The following is an 18,640-nucleotide window of genomic DNA, read 5'->3' on the forward strand; positions in this document are numbered from 1 at the left end:
TTCCCCATCAAACAGCCAATCTGTCATCACTTTTATTGAGTTAATTTGCAAAGATTCAAATCGCATAATCTGGCATCCTGTTTCTCTCTTCAGACTGATGTATCAGCATTCAAATGTGAAATGTGTTCATTTCAACACAAAACTGGTCAGCATCTACAGAACAGACAGAAAGGGATTCATTGTACAATACAGCAGCTACATAGTAATATAACTGTCCATCCACAACACAACTATGAGTGTTGTCAGTCCATCAGCAAAAGAAATGCTGGAACCAGAAAAGCAACAGAGTTCTGGTTTGGAGTTACAGTAAGAGAGAGTATTCCTCTTCTATTTACACACAGACACACTGGACGGGCTGGAAAACCTAATCTTCCAGGGTGCATCTGAAAACAGATAGTCTACTGTACAGGGGGTCAGTAAAGAAAGGAAATCAGGGTGAAAAACTATCATCTACATCTGAAATAATACAATAATGTGTCGTCATGATAAACACAGAAGGAGAAAATATGTTACATATCTGGGACAACTCTTCATTTTAACAGTTCATTACCTCTCTTATCTTAGCATTACAGTCATTTGAGAATTAAAAGTATTTTTTGTTGTTGCAATACCACCTACGATGTGTGAGGTGATATGCTCGTCCACCCATTCTTTGGTATACTGTGACCAAAACGATTACACTCTTCCCCCTGTCACTTGTTCCTCTTATTAAAGATAATCAAACCAGCCTCATCTCAGTCTTGGGTTCCATGTGTAGACTCATGCATGCCATGTCCATCCATTATAATACCAAGAGCCACTGTATGAATACTATACTGAATAGGAGCAACCTTCAGACAAGGTGTGTTCACTCACTGGGAGTGAGAGAATGAAAGCCAGACTCCATGTAGAGGACCAAACTCCAGGACTGGGAGCTGCCCTAACCTTCTCACCTTCCTGTCCAGCAACAGTTAACACAACAGACATATACCCATAGGATAAAGTGCATTTGAGCTGGTTCTCGTTCAAAATAAAAAGTTACAGTACAATCATCAAGGAGATCAAACTCATTGGGATAGACTTTCACAATATGATGCAAAGAATGCACTACTGAGAGCACCTTGGTCTTCAAAGCTCAAACCAATCTTTATGTAGTTAGCAGTGTCCCAGTCCACCACTGACCTTATGTAACAGCATAGTACCATTATACCTACTAGAGGACCTTGTGCCAATCAATCCTGGGGATTTTGTGCATTAAACCATAGATGCACATCTCCAGTCCTAAAATGTCAAAGAGTCAGTCTGTTTTTTGTCTTATCTGATCATTACTAGAAGACAAAACATTACAGAATGTAGAAATGTATTGTGTAGAACAGATATGACCCTCTGTTATGTAGAATCATTACAGTGCAATACCTACTTTCTGTAACATTGCTGAGTGGATTCTGTGGCCAATTTATGATTTCTTTATGATTTCTAAAGAAAAAAGAAATCTAACTGAGCACTGTGTCAGCGTTTAAAGTGTCCTCTCTCCTTTCTGTTAAGAAACACATGTATTTACAGTTGTGTTAAACTCAGTCCAACTTTACCGTGTCCAAGAAAAGGGCTATAGTACTGGATTTATGATCATGTTCACGTTGTGAAAGGCAGTTTGGAGGCAACGTCAAGAAACAAGTGAACTTGTTGTTGGCGTCCTTACGATTCAAGTGTTTGTCGACAAAATAATCACAATTTATGAGGCACATGTGTTCTGAAAAGTGTGTTTCTTCCAAACATGGTGTCAGATCTCAGCTCACTATTCATATCCATTCATATACAATACCAGCACCTCCTTTTCTTTGGAGAAAATCAACACCCTTCATTAAATCTACTGACTTCAATTGTGCCTAATTTGTGGTCCGATGTTACAAAACAGACCACTCATGTTGTTTTCAAACTGCTTGAAATGATACTTAGAAGACATGGCTGAGCACAGGAAAGGGGAATCTGACTCAGTTCTCAATTGTCATTGAAGAACATAACAAGCTAAATCCCCTCTCAGTCAGTGGATGGAATACTCAGGACCATTGGAGATGACAACAAAACAGGTGTCTCTCTTTTAGGTGAAATGTACTTGTTCTATAAAAAGAGCTAAGATACATGGCATCTCTCTACATGCTTATATATACACATTATACAACGGGTGGGTCTAATCCTGAATGCTGATTGGTTAAAACTGCATTCCAGCCGGTGTCTATTCCACAAGTTACCAACGGCTAAATCTATGATGTTAAAATGCCTATTTACTCAGTTCCATATGACTGCGCAATCCACTGTCTCATCATCCCAGCCAAGCAATTTATAAACTTAATCTCCACTATAAAAAGCATCTAGACATTATCTCACATTTCCTTTAGACTAACATTTAGTTTTCAACAGCGGAGATTTGTATAAAACTTGCTGTCTGTCTCTCCGACATTTGCAACATTGTTTCAATATTCCAATTTTATCTCCAGCTGTCCCATAGTAATGAACATGTCGGGAGTCGGGACAAGACAGACAGGCAGCGTTTCTCAACAAGTCAAAATCATGAATCAGCTGGTATTATTTTTATGGATATATACAAAGAAATGTCAATTGAAAAAAGGTAAAACTAAACAAAGTGCAGCTAGTTTGCAGTCTTTCCAGCTTCAGTTTGAAGTAGCTGTTAGCTGTGTTGTTGGCTAGCTCCTCTGAACAACATTGTCCTGACAAGTGAGCACATTTTGTATGCCAGGCAAAATCAAGCCTCATTGCTCATTGTTATGGATTTATCCAAATAAATATCTCTAGAAAACAGCTAAAACAAATGCAAATGCAACTAAGTTGCTGTTATTCTATCTGTAAGTTAGCCTTAGTAGGCTAACTGGAAAGAAAGGGATAAGAACGTTGCCAGCCAGTATGGAAATTGAACATTTAGAACAAATGACTGGGTCGCATCCATAAATACAGAACAAAAAGACTGAACGACTGTGTGTCGCATCTCTACTGTAGCAACCGAACTGATAGAACGAACGACAAGCCGGCTAGATTTGTGTCGGGACTATATCTTGTGGAAGGATGTAATAGTATGAATAAATTCATCAAAATACAGTTTTTTAATGAAAATATGTCAATCATTATTTGAATATGTTCGTAACACATTGTATAAAAGTGATGCCCTCGAAGCCGGTGTTTGGAGGATATAGTGGCACAGTCTGCCTGCCCTCGACTTGATCTCAGGCCTAACAACAACCCTGCCAATATATCCTCCAAAAACCCTAAGCTTGTTATCACTTCATTCTGATGTTCTGAAGTGGTTGGACCTTTGTGCATGAACATGTGACGAGTCTCTCTGCCTCATCAATTGTTCTATTGATGTCATGACATACTCCTCTGTGGGTTGCTAAGGTTACTGTCCTGGTTAGAGAAACACTCATCTTTCATTATTACAGGTCTTTTGATGTGGGGATGACATATGTACAATGTAAAGGAACAGGTGATGTAATGTAACTATAGAGACATCGTTAAGAAGAGATGACTGACAGTTTGAGATAGAACACTTTCACCCTTCAGTAACTCCAAAATAACAGCATGGTGATGAAACACATCAGAGCAACGTGAGATTTTCCCACAATGACAGAGGGGGAGAGAGAGAGAAATAGAAAGAAAGAAAGAGGCTTTTATCAGTCTTAATATACAACTGTCAAAAAAGCTGAGTTTGAGAGTTTGTTTAGTCTCTAGTGTTGTTCAGAAAAGAGAGTGCTGCAATTCCACCTCCCGGCCACTAGAGGGAGGGATTACACCTGGAACTCAAACATGTCTGTCTGTTTCTTGGCCAGCTTTGCCACCTCCTGGCGGATGGCCTGGACCAGGGCGGATGTGGAGAGACTGCTGAGTGGGACTCTGTCTCTGGCCTCCCCCGCATCGGGCAGGCTCTGCTGGGACGCAGCGGTGGTCGCGGTGGGGGGTGGCTCCATGGCCTGGCCATAGTGTAGGGGGAGTCTGGGGGAGCTGCCTTGAGGGTAGCGAGGATGAGGAAAGGCCTCCACGTACCCTGGGAGAGCCACCTGGAAGAGAGAGTAGGCCAGGCGTCACCAAAACAACCACCTAAATGATAGGAAATACAGCTGATGCTGTGTTTTTGTTTTTATTTTTCAAATTCCAAAACATTATCCTTATTGGATCAGTTTGCTGGGTGAACATTGTCTCTCTTCCACATGTATTACACATATTCAAATGGCTGAAAACAAGGGAAAATATACACAAGCACACTTGGACGAAACTCACACGATAAAATAAATTAAGAAGTAAAAATTAAAAAGGCGATTAAAATATCTGTGACTTTTAAAAATGGACTTTCGATTCAAACGAAGCATTTGAACTCCACTTCTGGGTTACTTTAGAATGTGGACATGACATGTGCATGACTGTCTGACTCTACACAAAACTAATCAAAGAAAGATCCAAAATAAAATAGACAAGAGGTGTTCATTTAGGAAATGTGCTCAACTACCCCGGTATTTTGCTGTGTCCACTCAACGCCAGCCATACATTCAGTTCAGCAAATGGTTTCTAAATGACACTGGTTCTGCAAAAAGACACTGCGTGAAGACATCTGGTTGAAACAGGCAGACAAACAGGGATACAAAGAACATTCCATACAGAAGAGGAAAGGCCAGTGAGGAAAGGGGAGGTCACATGGTCAATAACAGTGACAGATGGGGAAATGGAAACCATTTCATGTTTAACAGACAGACAGAGACAGAGAGAGTATTGTATAATAGAAAATTAGGAACCAAATTTTGCTTAGTGGTAGATGAGGAATGAGCTCACTGTCAATCCCTGATAAAGCTCTCTGCAGAGGCTGTCATGAAAATGTCTTCATATTCACTTATTAGTCACATTTTGGTGTCTTACAAACATCCAGGAAAACACATTGAGCTCTGTAACTTATCTTTCCATTAGTTTACATAACAACTCTAAGACCTGGGGCAGGATTGGGCTTTCCCTTGTGTATGGTATGGTTGTGGCTCGAGGTAGAACATACCCTTAAACACAGATTTAGGATCAGAATATTCCACCCCCATCCTAACTTTACCATAAGGTAACGTATCTGATCCAGGATCAGTGCTGTTAGCAATTTATGTTACTCTTCAATAACACAAACCCCAAAGCAAATCAGTGGGAGGAAAATAGGTTTATTCAAAGAGGACAAATCATAGATGTTATGCTGAGAGGTAGATGGTCATTCTCCCCTGTCCTCAGTGATGCTCTCTCAGTGATTCTCTCCAGTGGTTCTCTAGCCAGAACAAAAGGACAGCATGTAGTTTTATAACCCCGCCCTAGCCTGTGGTTGACCAATTAGAATTCCTTGCAATAATTCCCTATTACAGAAAAAACACTATTTCCCTTCATCATTATTACTCTATTGACTTCTCGTCCTTTTGACCTCTCATCCTCTGTCTCTGCGTTGTGTATTTATCTTTGACCTATTCTTACAGTGGGTAGCTACTTCTCCCTACGCTGTGAGTGTAGAGAGTAGGGGGGTTTCTTACAGAGTCAGCCCACTGGGGGGGCACGTCCTCAGGCTCGGGGGGGTAGGACATCCAGGATGGGCTGTGGTAGGAGGACGGGGGCGTGGAGGCAAAGTACTCAGAGTAACCCGACCGCGAGGCTGGGATGGCGTACACCGCTGTGATGGGGTTTCCTGTGGGGGGTTAGGAGGTCGTTATACAGGGGAAATACTACAATGACAACTGCCATTACTAGAAGAAGAATCAAGTTGTTCTACATTTATGACAAACAACAAAGTTAACCTAAACCTAAACCTAAATCCTAACCCTGATTCTAACTCCTAACCCAAACCCTAACTCCTAACCCACCTCCTAACCCAAACTCCTAACCCAAACCCTAACTCCTAACCCAAACTCCTAACCCAAACTCCTAACCCAAACTCCTAACCCAAACTCCTAACCCAAGCCCTAACCCAAGCCCTAACCCAAGCCCTAACTCCTAACCTAGACCCCCGCAAGGATAATAAAATATACTGCTCAAAAAAATAAAGGGAACACTAAAATAACACATCCTAGATCTGAATGAATGAAATAATCTTATTAAATACTTTTTCCTTTACATAGTTGAATGTGCTGACAACAAAATCACACAAAAATAATCAATGGAAATCCAATTTATCAACCCATGGAGGTCTGGATTTGGAGTCACACTCAAAATTAAAGTGGAAAACCACACTACAGGCTGATCCAACTTTGATGTAATGTCCTTAAAACAAGTCAAAATGAGGCTCAGTAGTGTGTGTGGCCTCCACGTGCCTGTATGACCTCCCAGCAACGCCTGGGCATGCTCCTGATGAGGTGGCGGATGGTCTCCTGAGGGATCTCCTCCCAGAGCTGGACTAAAGCATCCGCCAACTCCTGGACAGTCTGTGGTGCAACGTGGCGTTGGTGGATGGAGCGAGACATGATGTCCCAGATGTGCTCAATTGGATTCAGGTCTGGGGAACGGGCAGGCCAGTCCATAGCATCAATGCCTTCCTCTTGCAGGAACTGCTGACACACTCCAGCCACATGAGGTCTAGCATTGTCTTGCATTAGGAGGAACCCAGGGCCAACCGCACCAGCATATGGTCTCACAAGGGGTCTGAGGATCTCATCTCGGTACCTAATGGCAGTCAGGCTACCTCTGGCGAGCACATGGAGGGCTGTGCGGCCCCCCAAAGAAATGCCACCCCACACCATGACTGACCCACCGCCAAACCAGTCATGCTGGAGGATGTTGCAGACAGCAGAACGTTCTCCACGGCGTCTCCAGACTCTGTCACGTCTGTCACATGTGCTCAGTGTGAACCTGCTTCATCTGTGAAGAGCACAGGGCACCAGTGGCGAATTTGCCAATCTTGGTGTTCTCTGGCAAATGCCAAACGTCCTGCACGGTGTTGGGCTGTAAGCATAACCCCCACCTGTGGACGTCGGGCCCTCATACCACCCTCATGGAGCCTGTTTCTGACCGTTTGAGCAGACACATGCACATTTGTGGCCTGCTGGAGGTCATTTTGCAGGGCTCTGGCAGTGCTCCTCTTGCTCCTCCTTGCACAAAGGCGGAGGTAGCGGTCCTGCTGCTGGGTTGTTGCCCTCCTACGGCCTCCTCCACGTCTCCTGATGTACTGGGCTGTCTCCTGGTAGCGCCTCCATGCTCTGGACACTACGCTGACAGACACAGCAAACCTTCTTGCCACAGCTCGCATTGATGTGCCATCCTGGATGAGCTGCACTACCTGAGCCACTTGTGTGGGTTGTAGACTCCGTCTCGTGCTACCACTAGAGTGAAAGCACCGCCAGCATTCAAAAGTGACCAAAACATCAGCCAGGAAGCATAAGAACTGAGAAGTGGTCTGTGGTCACCACCTGCAGAACCACTCCTTTATTGGGGGTGTCTTGCTAATTGCCTATAATTTCCACCTGTTGTCTATTCCATTTGCACAACAGCATGTGAAATTTATTGTCAATCAGTGTTGCTTCCTAAGTGGACAGTTTGATTTCACAGAAGTGTGATTGACTTGGAGTTACATTGTGTTGTTAAAGTGTTCCCTTTATTTTTTTGAGCAGTGTACATTTAAAAAACAGACAAACAGGTTCTGACCTGAGTAGGTGGACACCGGCTGTTCTGCTGTGACTGAGGGGAGTGCTGCTCTGGAGAGCGGGACTGAGGGGAGTGCTGCTCTGGAGAGGGGGACTGAGGGGAGTGCTGCTCTGGAGAGGGGGACTGAGGTGAGTGCTGCTCTGGAGAGGGGGACTGAGGGGAGTGCTGCTCTGGAGAGGGGGACTGAGGGGAGTGCTGCTCTGGAGAGGGGGACTGAGGGGAGTGCTGCTCTGGAGAGAGAGACATAGGGGGCGCTGCTGTCATTATGCTGGGTCTGCATGTCCGTCATGTTGGTCCCAGACTCTGAGATCCTGGCCTTGGACCCCAGGTCAGGCGACGAGCTGAGTCAGAGAGAGAGATAATGCTCACATCGCAAAATCACATTCACATGCAACACATATTCTTCACCACAAGAGGACAGTGGTGCTCCATATAAGACCCACAGTTACACTGGATTCTCATTGCTATTCATGTCATCTTCCTCTGCACTGATTCTGCTTTCAAATGTGCAGTATACACGACTGAGATCAGTCTGGCCACACTGCATTTACCTGGTGAATATTACCATGTGAATTTGAATGTTGGGGAGTTTAGTGATTAATTTTGGGGTGAGAGTGCGGTATTGCGGCTAGGATTCATTTGAGGAAAGGTGAGAATAGTCTCATGGGGCTGTGTGTGTGTGTGTGTGTGGTGTGTGTGTGTGTGTGTGTGTGTGTGTGTGTGTGTGTGTGTGTGTGTGTGTGTGTGTGTGTGTGTGTGTGTGTGTGTGTGTGTGTGTGTGTGTGTGTGTGTGTGTCCTGGCCGTACCGTCTTAGAGAGGTCCCAGGAGGGGGGCCGGTGCGAGGGGGAATAGGGGGTGGAGAAGAGGCCATAACCATGTCAGGAAGCTGGGTGAACCTAAAGGCCTGGAAGAAGACAAGTCAACACACACATGAATAATATAGTGTGGGTTGATGTTTTCTGATAGGAGAAAGTGTCTACTTGTTAAGGTTTAGTCAACTAGAACCAGTACAGTAGTACATTCTGACCTAACATAACCATTCTCAGAGGTTTTATCCTTCCACCCACTCACAGGTTTGGGGAGGCTGCACTGATACATATCTGCTCCGTACGCCGGCACCCACTGCAGCCCTCCTCCCCGGCCACGGCTCATGGTTCCCGGGGCACTGGTCACCACGTCAGAGTAGGGCAGGGGTGGAGGTCCGGGGCTGTAGTGGCCGTGGTGGTAACCGTGGTGGGGGTGATGGGAGTGGTGGTGGCGTCCGGCTGTGGAGGAGTGTCCCCCTGAGGCCAGGCTGAAGGCCTCCTCCAAGAGCAGGTGCATCTGCTGGCGTACCTCGTCGATGGACGGCTGGGAGCTCAACGTGGAGGTCTCTGAGTGACCTTTGACCCCTCTGGGGCAGACATAACCCCCCCGCGGGCCAATCAGACGATCCACGTTGGTCTCCTCAATCAGCTCCGGTTCAGTCTGAAACACAGAGAAAAAGAGTGGAATTGGTTACACACACACACACACACACACACACACACACACACACACACACACACACACAGACACACACACACAGACACACACAGACAGACACACACAGACACACACACAGACACACACACAGACACACACACAGCACACACACACACACACACACACACACACACACACACACCAGGAGGTTAGTGGTACCTTAATTGGGGAGGACGGTCTTGTGGTAATGGCTGGAGCAGAACCAGTGGAATGGTATCAAACACATGAAACACATGGCTCCATTGGCGCTGTTCCAACCATTATTATGAGCCGTCCTCCCTCAGCAGCCTCCACTGATACACTGTTTACACTTCATTTCCAATTAGTACTAGTAGAGCTAATACAGTTCAGACCTGTCAGAGTAGTCATTATCTCCCAGACCTATCAGAGTAGAGTCATTATCTCCCAGACCTGTCAGAGTAGAGAGTCATTATCTCCCAGACCTATCAGCGTAGGGAGTCATTATCTCCCCGACCTATCAGAGTAGAGAGTCATTATCTCCTGGACCTATCAGAGTAGAGTGTCATTATCTCCCAGACCTATCAGAGTAGAGTCATTATCTCCCAGACCTGTCAGAGTACAGAGTCATTATCTCCCAGACCTGTCAGAGTACAGAGTCATTATCTCCCCGACCTATCAGCGTAGGGAGTCATTATCTCCCCGACCTATCAGAGTAGAGAGTCATTACCTCCCTGACCTATCAGAGTAGAGAGTAATTATCTCCCAGACCTATCAGAGTAGAGGTCATTGTCTCCCAGACCTATCAGAGTAGAGTGTCTTTGTCTCCCAGACCTATCAGAGTAGAGTGTCTTTGTCTCCCAGACCTATCAGAGTAGAGTGTCTTTGTCTCCCAGACCTATCAGAGTAGAGTGTCTTTGTCTCCCAGACCTATCAGAGTAGAGTGTCTTTGTCTCCCAGACCTATCAGAGTAGAGTCATTATCTCCCAGACCTATCAGAGTAGAGTGTCATTATCTCCCAGACCTATCAGAGTAGAGTGTCGTTGTCTCCCAGACCTATCAGAGTAGAGTGTTGTTATCTCTCAGACCTATCAGAGTAGAGTGTCATTATCTCCCAGACCTATCAGAGTAGAGTGTCATTGTCTCCCAGACCTATCAGAGTAGAGTGCCATTATCTCCCAGACCTATCAGAGTAGAGTGTCATTGTCTCCCAGACCTATCAGAGTAGAGTGTCATTATCTCCCAGACCTATCAGAGTAGAGTGTCATTATCTCCCAGACCTATCAGAGTAGAGTGTCATTGTCTCCCAGACCTATCAGAGTAGAGTGTCATTATCTCCCAGACCTATCAGAGTAGAGAGTCATTATCTCCCAGACCTATCAGAGTAGAGTGTCATTATCTCCCAGACCTATCAGAGTAGAGTGTCATTATCCCCCAGACCTATCAGGGTAGAGTGTCATTGTCTCCCAGACCTATCAGAGTAGAGAGTCATTGTCTCCCAGACCTATCAGAGTAGAGAGTCATTTTAGTGCTCTCTGAGGCTCAAACAAAAACTCTCCATTCACTTTATTAGCACCCTGCAAACTGTTGATGCTGCCCCGGTTTAATTGGCGTTAGGGAGCCATGTTCTTTACACAGAAACACACCACAACCCCAAAGACACTCATGCCTAGTACTTTCTCTTTACAGCACTGAAGGACTATCCCACATTGCATTGCAAAACCCCCATTTCATGATTTACGAGCACAGTGCTACAACGGCAAATGAACAGTCCCCTGATAGCTGGGTGGAATGCCACTGACTCAACCAGAGATGGTCAGATGAGAAATGTTCAAGTGGCTTTAACGATTCAGGAAGCTATACTAGTGACTCATCCTGGCTGTGCGTTGTTGTTGACAAGATGCTGACTAAGTTAGCCAGAGCTGCTTGATGGTACACTGTAGTACTGTAATATATCACATGAATAGGTGTTCAGTATTCCTCCAGTGGAACTGCTATCTCTCTGGTTGGTCTCTGCAGGGTAGAGTGCTACCGGGACAGTTTTGTACGGAGTGTGAGTTGTGTTTCTGTTTATCTCTCCATCTCCTCCTTCCCTCTCCTTGTCCCGCCCCCCGTAGATTAATTGTGGCGATAAACAATCTGGCAAATCACTGTAGAAGTAATTAAGCACTGCGGTAAACTACTGGAGGTCTGTGTGTGTTAGCCTACTGTTATATATCACTCACTCACTCACTCACTCACTCACTCACTCACTCACTCACTCACTCACTCACTCACTCACTCACTCACTCACTCACTCACTCACTCACTCACTCACTCACTCACTCACTCACTCACTCACTCCATTTTCTCACCCACGCTCTGTGCTCGCTCTGCTCTCTCTATGTCCACCCCTCCCTCCTTGCTTTCTCCCTCCAGCCTCTCTCTTCCTCCATCCCACTCTCTCTCAGGGTGATAAATGAGTTGGATCTGAGGGTGCCCTACTTCCTGTACGAGTGGAAGGGAGCAGCCACAGGAGACCTGGTGCAGCCGCCTCATAAATCAGTTCCCTCGCAACACGGACAGGCGGAGACGTGGATCCGCAGTGATATGGCCCGCAGAGCAAGCGTTCCCACTGTAATCAATAGAGCCAGTCCTTCTGCAAGGAGCTGACCGACCACGCTAGCACCCTATTTTTTTGCAGGCTGACACGGTTGTTACGGTTACTGCAGGGAGGCTATGTTTCACTCCCACGGGAGGTAGAGAAGAGGCAGAACAGTGGAGGGAGGAGGTGGAGGAAGACAGGGAGCAGCACAGTGGAGGGAGGAGGTGGAGGCAGACGGGGCAGAACAGTGGAGGGAGGAGGTGGAGGAAGACAGGGAGCAGCACAGTGGAGGGAGGAGGTGGAGGAAGACGGGGCAGAACAGTGGAGGGAGGAGGTGGAGGAAGACAGGGAGCAGCACAGTGGAGGGAGGAGGTGGAGGAAGACGGGGCAGAACAGTGGAGGGAGGAGGTGGAGGAAGACAGGAGCACAACAGTGGAGGGAGGAGGTGGAGGAAGACAGGGGGCAGAACAGTGGAGGGAGGAGGTGGAGGAAGACAGGAGCACAACAGTGGAGGGAGGAGGTGGAGGAAGACAGGGGGCAGAACAGTGGAGGGAGGAGGTGGAGGAAGACAGGGGGCAGAACAGTGGAGGGAGAAGGTGGAGGAAGACAGGAGCAGAACAGTGGAGGGAGGAGGTGGAGGAAGACAGGAGCAGAACAGTGGAGGGAGGAGGTGGAGGAAGACAGGAGCAGAACAGTGGAGGGAGGAGGTGGAGGAAGACAGGGGGCAGAACAGTGGAGGGAGGAGGTGGAGGAAGACAGGAGCAGAACAGTGGAGGGAGGAGGTGGAGGAAGACAGGGAGCTGAACAGTGGAGGGAGGAGGTGGAGGAAGACGGGGCAGAACAGTGGAGGGAGGAGGTGGAGGAAGACAGGGGGCAGAACAGTGGAGGGAGGAGGTGGAGGAAGACAGGGGGCAGAACAGTGGAGGGAGGAGGTGGAGGAAGACAGGGGGCAGAACAGTGGAGGGAGGAGGTGGAGGAAGATAGGAGCAGAACAGTGGAGGGAGGAGGTGGAGGAAGACAGGAGCAGAACAGTGGAGGGAGGAGGTGGAGGAAGACAGGAGCAGAACAGTGGAGAGAGGAGGTGGAGGAAGACAGGGGGCAGAACAGTGGAGGGAGGAGGTAGAGGAAGACAGGGAGCAGAACTGTGGAGGACGACGTGGAGGAAGAGTATGAAGACCAGTTGCTAGGGAGGAAATGATGTTTCTCTGTGTAGAGGATATTGACAATAGACTCAAAGAGTTGTTACTGTCTGTGGTAAATGTGATACATATTCTATTAGCTGTAATATGTGGTTATTGTTAAAACCAATGTCTGAGATGATTAGATAAATTAAAGGAGAGAAAGACACTATGCTGTTCTGTTTGTAAAGTAGGAGCTTACTGTAAAACTCCCTTGTTCTCTTTGTTTGTAAATGAAAGGTTAAAGGTTAAAGGTTGTAAGATATTAACAGTGTTGTGAGTGTCTTAGAGATAATTGTGGTGTTTGTTAAGTAGTGATCTGAAACATGACTTCAGGGAGCTGGTTTTTAGCCTCTTGATATTCTAACTGTATCTGTCTAGCATCATCTACGCAGCAACAGTATCACACCACAGGAGAGGAGAGGAGAGGAGAGGAGAGGAGAGGAGAGGAGAGGAGAGGAGAGGAGAGGAGAGGAGAGGAGAGGAGAGGAGAGGAGAGGAGAGGAGAGGAGAGGGCAACGTCTGAAATGTATCATCAACCAAAACTATAAAGAACACCTTATGAATCTACCACTATCAACCATTAAGCAACTCCTTCACTGCAGTCTGGTATGGTTAACTTCAACCACACCTGTATGTGGGTAGTCCAGTTCCTATCTGAGACTTTGTAAGGTCATGACCCCTGGAGAGCTCTATTAGGGGTGCATTCAGGAATGCAAATATGTTGTGATGTTGAATGGAACTCACCTCTACACCTTAAGACAACTGCCTTGAATGCAACAGTACCCTGCCAGAGGTACTACAAACAGACAGTTCACTACCCAGTGATGTGTCTGTTGTGAAACATGCACTAGTCTGAATCATTCCAAGTCAACACTTTTTGCAGCAAGCAGCAAGCAGTGAATGTGTTTCTGTTTATTTTGCCTCAGCACCATACAAAACATTTGGAGCGTGCAGGTATATATGTTTGTTTGTTTGCAACAGGAAGCTGTTGTCTCCAGTCACCTGGGGATGTTAGCTATTTTTGGATAGTAAATCAACTCTAAAATGAATGGTTTTAACGACTGTGGACATGTAAGCTACAGTGTACAGTGTTATGAAAAAGTATTTGCCCCCTTTTAAATGTTCTCTATTTTTGCATATTTTTGATACTGAATGTTGTCAGATCTTCAACAAAAACCTAATATTAGATAAAGGGAATCTGAGTTTACAAATAACAACAAAAACATACTTGCATGCAGGACTGCTTTTTCTCAGCGACATTTGTGGGTTTACTAGCATGAACTGCTCGTTTCAAGTCAAAGAGAAAATTAGAAAGGGGGCAATACTTTTTCACGACACTGTATCTGCCACAGTCCTGGGTTCAAATGCTATTTGAAATAATTTCAAATACTTTAGCTGGCTGGCCCAATGGAATCAATAACATTGTTGCAAAGCCCACCCATCTGCCACCTCAAACCTCGCCCATCTGCCATTCCAAACCCCGCCCATCTGCCACTCCAAACCCCGCCCATCTGCCACTCCAAACCCCGCCCATCTGCCACTCCAAACCCATCATGCTAGAGCAAATGCTCAAAGTAACAGAAATATTTTAAATAGTGTTTGAACCCCAGTCTGCTTCTGAGACACAGAACACCTGATTAAACCCATCCAGTTCAGATAGGGCCAGTGGGTCGGGACCAGGGTCAGGACCAGTGGGTCGGGACCACGGTCGGGACCAGGGTCAGGACCAGTGGGTCGGGACCAGGGTCAGGACCAGTAGGTCGGGACCAGGGTCAGGACCAGTGGGTCGGGACCAGGGTCAGGACCAGTGGGTCGGGACCAGGGTCAGGACCAGTGGGTCGGGACCAAGGTCAGGACCAGTGGGTCGGGACCAGGGTCAGGACCAGTGGGTCGGGACCAGGCTCAGGACCAGTGGGTCGGGACCAGGCTCAGGACCAGTGGGTCGGGACCAGGGTCAGGACCAGTGGGTCGGGACCAGGCTCAGGACAAGTGGGTCGGGACCAGGGTCAGGACCAGGGTAAGGGGAGTGGGACTCACGTCGTAGCCGCTGTTCCTGATGCCTCTCCTGGGTCTCTCCCTCATAACCAGCAGGTCCATCTCTGTTCCTCCGGTACTCGGGCTGTTCAGGCTCTGCCTGCTCCGATAGGTCCGCTGCCTCACCTGAGAGTGTCTGCCAATCACAGAGTGTTACAGAGCTTGAATCAAATCAGCCAATAAGAAGAGGAATGTGTTGCTCAAACGAGTGCAACAAACCGCCTTAGACAATACAGTTAACTAGGAGAAACTCCTGGTTTCATTATCATCGTCGTGGTCATCGTCTTCTTCGTCATCAACCACATCATCATCAGCAGCAACAATGTCACCATGAATCAACATTCTATTATGTTCTATAGGCCTTTCCACCTACACTACCGTTCAACAGTCTGGGGTCACTTAGAAATGTCCTTGTTTTTTAAAGAAAAGCACATTTTTTGGTCTATTAAAATAACATAAAATGGATCAGAAATACAGTGTAGACATTGTTAATGTAGTAAATGACTATTGTAGCTGGAAACGGCAGGTTTTTTATTGAATAACATAGGCGTACAGAGGCCCATTATCAGTAACCATCTCTCCTGTGTTCCAATGGCACGTTGTGTTAGCTAATCCAAGTTTATCATTTTAAAAGGCTAATTCATCATTAGAAAACCCTTTCGCAATTATGTTAGCACAGCTGAAAACTGTTGTTCTGATTAAAGAAGCACTAAAACTGGCCTTCTTTAGACTAGTTGAGTATCTAGAGCATCAGCATTTGTGGGTTCGATTACAGGCTCAAAATGGCCAGAAACAAAGAACTTTCTTCTGAAACTCGTCAGTCTATTCTTGTTCTGAGAAATTAAGATTATTCCATGCAAGAAATTGCCAAGAAACTGAAGATCTCGTACAACGCTGCGTACTACTCCCTTCACAGAACAGCGCAAACTGGCTCTAACCAGAATAGAAAGGGGAGTGGGAGGCCCCGGTGCACAACTGCACAAGAGGACAAGTACATTAGAGTGTCTAGTTTGAGAAACAGACGCCTCACACGTCCTCAACTGGCAGCTTCATTAAATAGTACCCGCAAAACACCAGTCTCAACGTCAACAGTGAAGAGGCGACTTCGGGATGCTGGCCTTCTAGGCAGAGTTGCAAAGAAAAAGCCATATCTCAGACTGGCCAATAAAAATAAAAGATTAAGATGGGCAAAATAACACAGACACTGGACAGAAGAAGATTGGAAAAAAGTGTTATGGACAGACGACTAAGTTTGAGGTGTTCGGATCACAAAGAAGAACATTCGTGAGACACAGAAAAAATTCAAATATGCTGGAGGCAATGTGATGGTCTGGGGGTGCTTTGGTGGTGGTAAAGTGGGAGATTTGTACAGGGTAAAAGGGATCTTGAAGAAGGAAGGCTATCACTCCATTTTGCAACGCCATGCCATACCCTGTGGACGGGGCTTCATTGGAGCCAATTTCCTCCTACAACAGGAAAATGACCCAAAGCACAGCTCCAAACCATGCAATAACTATTTAGGGAAGAAGCAGTCAGCTGGTATTCTGTCTATAATGGAGTGGCCAGCACAGTCACCGGATCTCAACCCTATTGAGCTGTTGTGGGAGCAGCTTGACCGTAAGGTAGGTAAGAAGTGCCCATCAAGCCAATCCAATTTATGGGAGGTGCTTCAGGAAGCATGGGGTGAAATCTCTTCAGATTACCTCAACAAATTGACAACTAGAATGCCAAAGGTCTGCAAGGCTGAAATAGATGCAAATGGAGGATTCTTTGACAAAAACAAAGTTTGAAGGACGCAATGATTTTTAATTGAAATAATAATTGTGTCCTTCAAACTTTGATTTGTTGACAAGGTTATACATTTGTTGACAAGGTTATAAATTGTCTTGACTATATTTCCTATTAATTTTGAAACTCATTTCATGTACTGTATGTTTTCATGGAAAACAAGGACATTTCTAAGTGATCCCAAACTGTTGAATGGTAGTGTAAGTCTGAACATAATATCTCCTGAACATAATATCTCCTGAACATAATATCTCCTGAACATAATATCTCCTCTGCCAGATTGATTTGACATAATCCTGTGTTTTTCAATCACATATCCCTGCCAGCCAATGCTGAAACTCCTAAAACGCCATCATAATGAGGACGTCTTAGAGAGGAGGTAATATGTATGACACAGCATAATGCAATATTGATACATATTTTCCATTCTGTTGAACAAGATGCTTATCAGTGAACATGCTCTGGGAGTGTTATCTCATCACTCATCACAGTCCTATCAGCAGGCTGAGCATGACTGTAGAGTCTGTCAAACATGTGTCTATGGGAAACATCTCAAGCTCACTTCACCAGAACCAAAGATGATAGAGACAGGAGAGAGGAGACAGGAGACAGGAGAGAGGAGACAGGAGACAGGAGACAGGAGAGAGGAGACAGGAGACAGGAGAGAGGAGACAGAAGACAGGAGAGAGGAGACAGGAGACAGGAGAGAGGAGACAGGAGACAGGAGAGAGGAGACAGGAGACAGGAGAGAGGAGACAGGATACAGGAGAGAGGAGACAGAAGAGAGGAGAGGAGAGAAAGGAGACAGAAGAGAGAAGACAGAAGAGAGGAGAAAGGAGACAAGAGAGAGGACACAGGAGAGAGGAGACAGGAGACAGGAGGAGGAGAGAGGAGACAGGACACAGGAGAGAGGAGACAGGAGGAGGAGGGCAACAAGCAGTGAATATGAAGTCTGGTTCTCCAGAGAAACAGAGCGATGAAAACCACAAAACCATCACCTAAACAACACCAACCCAAACATCTGCCTTTCCTTTCTCTTCCTGTACAGTGTGTGTGTGTGTGTGTGTGTGTGTGTGTGTGTGTGTGTGTGTGTGTGTGTGTGTGTGTGTGTGTGTGTGTGTGTGTGTGTGTGTGTGTGTGTGTGTGTGTGTGTGTGTGTGTGTGTGTGTGTGTGTGTGTGTGTGTGTGTGAGTTTGTGTGTGTGCGAGAGTTTGTGTGTGTGCGAGTGCCTGTGTGCGTGCCTGTGTGTGTGTCTGTGCGTTATGTATGCATATGTGTTTTTCCCTCATCGGCATCCATAACAAACCAAAGCTATTTCTCTCTCTGTCTACATCAGTAGCAAATGATGGCACGACAGAGCAGGGCAGAGCCGGCCCAATGGAGAGCCCCTTATGGGCTCCTCTGCTCTGAGACAAGTACACCAAATCCTCTTATCTCCAGACTGGAGGAGCAGAGAACCAGAGGACCAGGGGCCAGAGCCCAGCACCATCCCAGAGACAGGAGGGGATTAGTCTGATTAAAGAGGCCTGATGAGGCCCTCCTCTGGATCACAGAAAGATGATAATGAAACAATTAGACAGACAGACTGCCGTGCTGAGGAAGCATTTATAGAGAGGGAGGGTTAGATGAGGGCATGGAACTGCAGACAGACAACTGGCCAATGACGCTGCGTGACAGACAGAGAGAGTGCCAATCAATGTCCTTGAAAAGCTTTGGAGGAGGGACAATCAAACTACCCACCTACAACTCAACATATATCCCCATCCCCTCCTCTTTCCCCTCACACCCTCCCCCATCTCACCTCCTGCTGGACTTGACGTAGGTGGATGCCCGGTCTTCATCAGGCTCCAGTGGTGGGCCATGCTCTCCAGGTGCCCTCTCATGTCCGTGTCTCTGTGCCAGCGCCCTGCTCCCAGTCCCGCTGCCATCCGCTGA

At 46.5% G+C, this 18,640-nt stretch overlaps 1 protein-coding gene across 2 annotated transcripts in view; it reads right to left on the reverse strand.

The window, feature by feature from the left end:
• The window catches only part of LOC106562743 (UPF0606 protein KIAA1549L), a 128,216-nt gene continuing 109,576 nt past the window's right edge, over nt 1–18,640 (reverse strand). For both annotated transcript variants that reach the window (XM_082957906.1, XM_045689495.2), the window contains 7 exons: nt 18,507–18,640; nt 14,921–15,053; nt 8,708–9,103; nt 8,443–8,540; nt 7,636–7,976; nt 5,535–5,686; nt 1–4,046 (listed from right to left, as the gene is read on the reverse strand). The exon at nt 18,507–18,640 is cut by the window's right edge and continues 93 nt beyond it. In XM_082957906.1, coding sequence (XP_082814032.1) covers nt 3,777–4,046; nt 5,535–5,686; nt 7,636–7,976; nt 8,443–8,540; nt 8,708–9,103; nt 14,921–15,053; nt 18,507–18,640 — 1,524 coding nt within the window. In that variant the 3' untranslated portion in view covers nt 1–3,776. The remainder of the gene's footprint in view (nt 4,047–5,534; nt 5,687–7,635; nt 7,977–8,442; nt 8,541–8,707; nt 9,104–14,920; nt 15,054–18,506) is intronic.

The sequence above is a fragment of the Salmo salar genome, chromosome 11, assembly GCF_965601325.2.
Source record: "Salmo salar chromosome 11, fSalSal1, whole genome shotgun sequence".
NCBI lineage: Eukaryota > Metazoa > Chordata > Actinopteri > Salmoniformes > Salmonidae > Salmo > Salmo salar.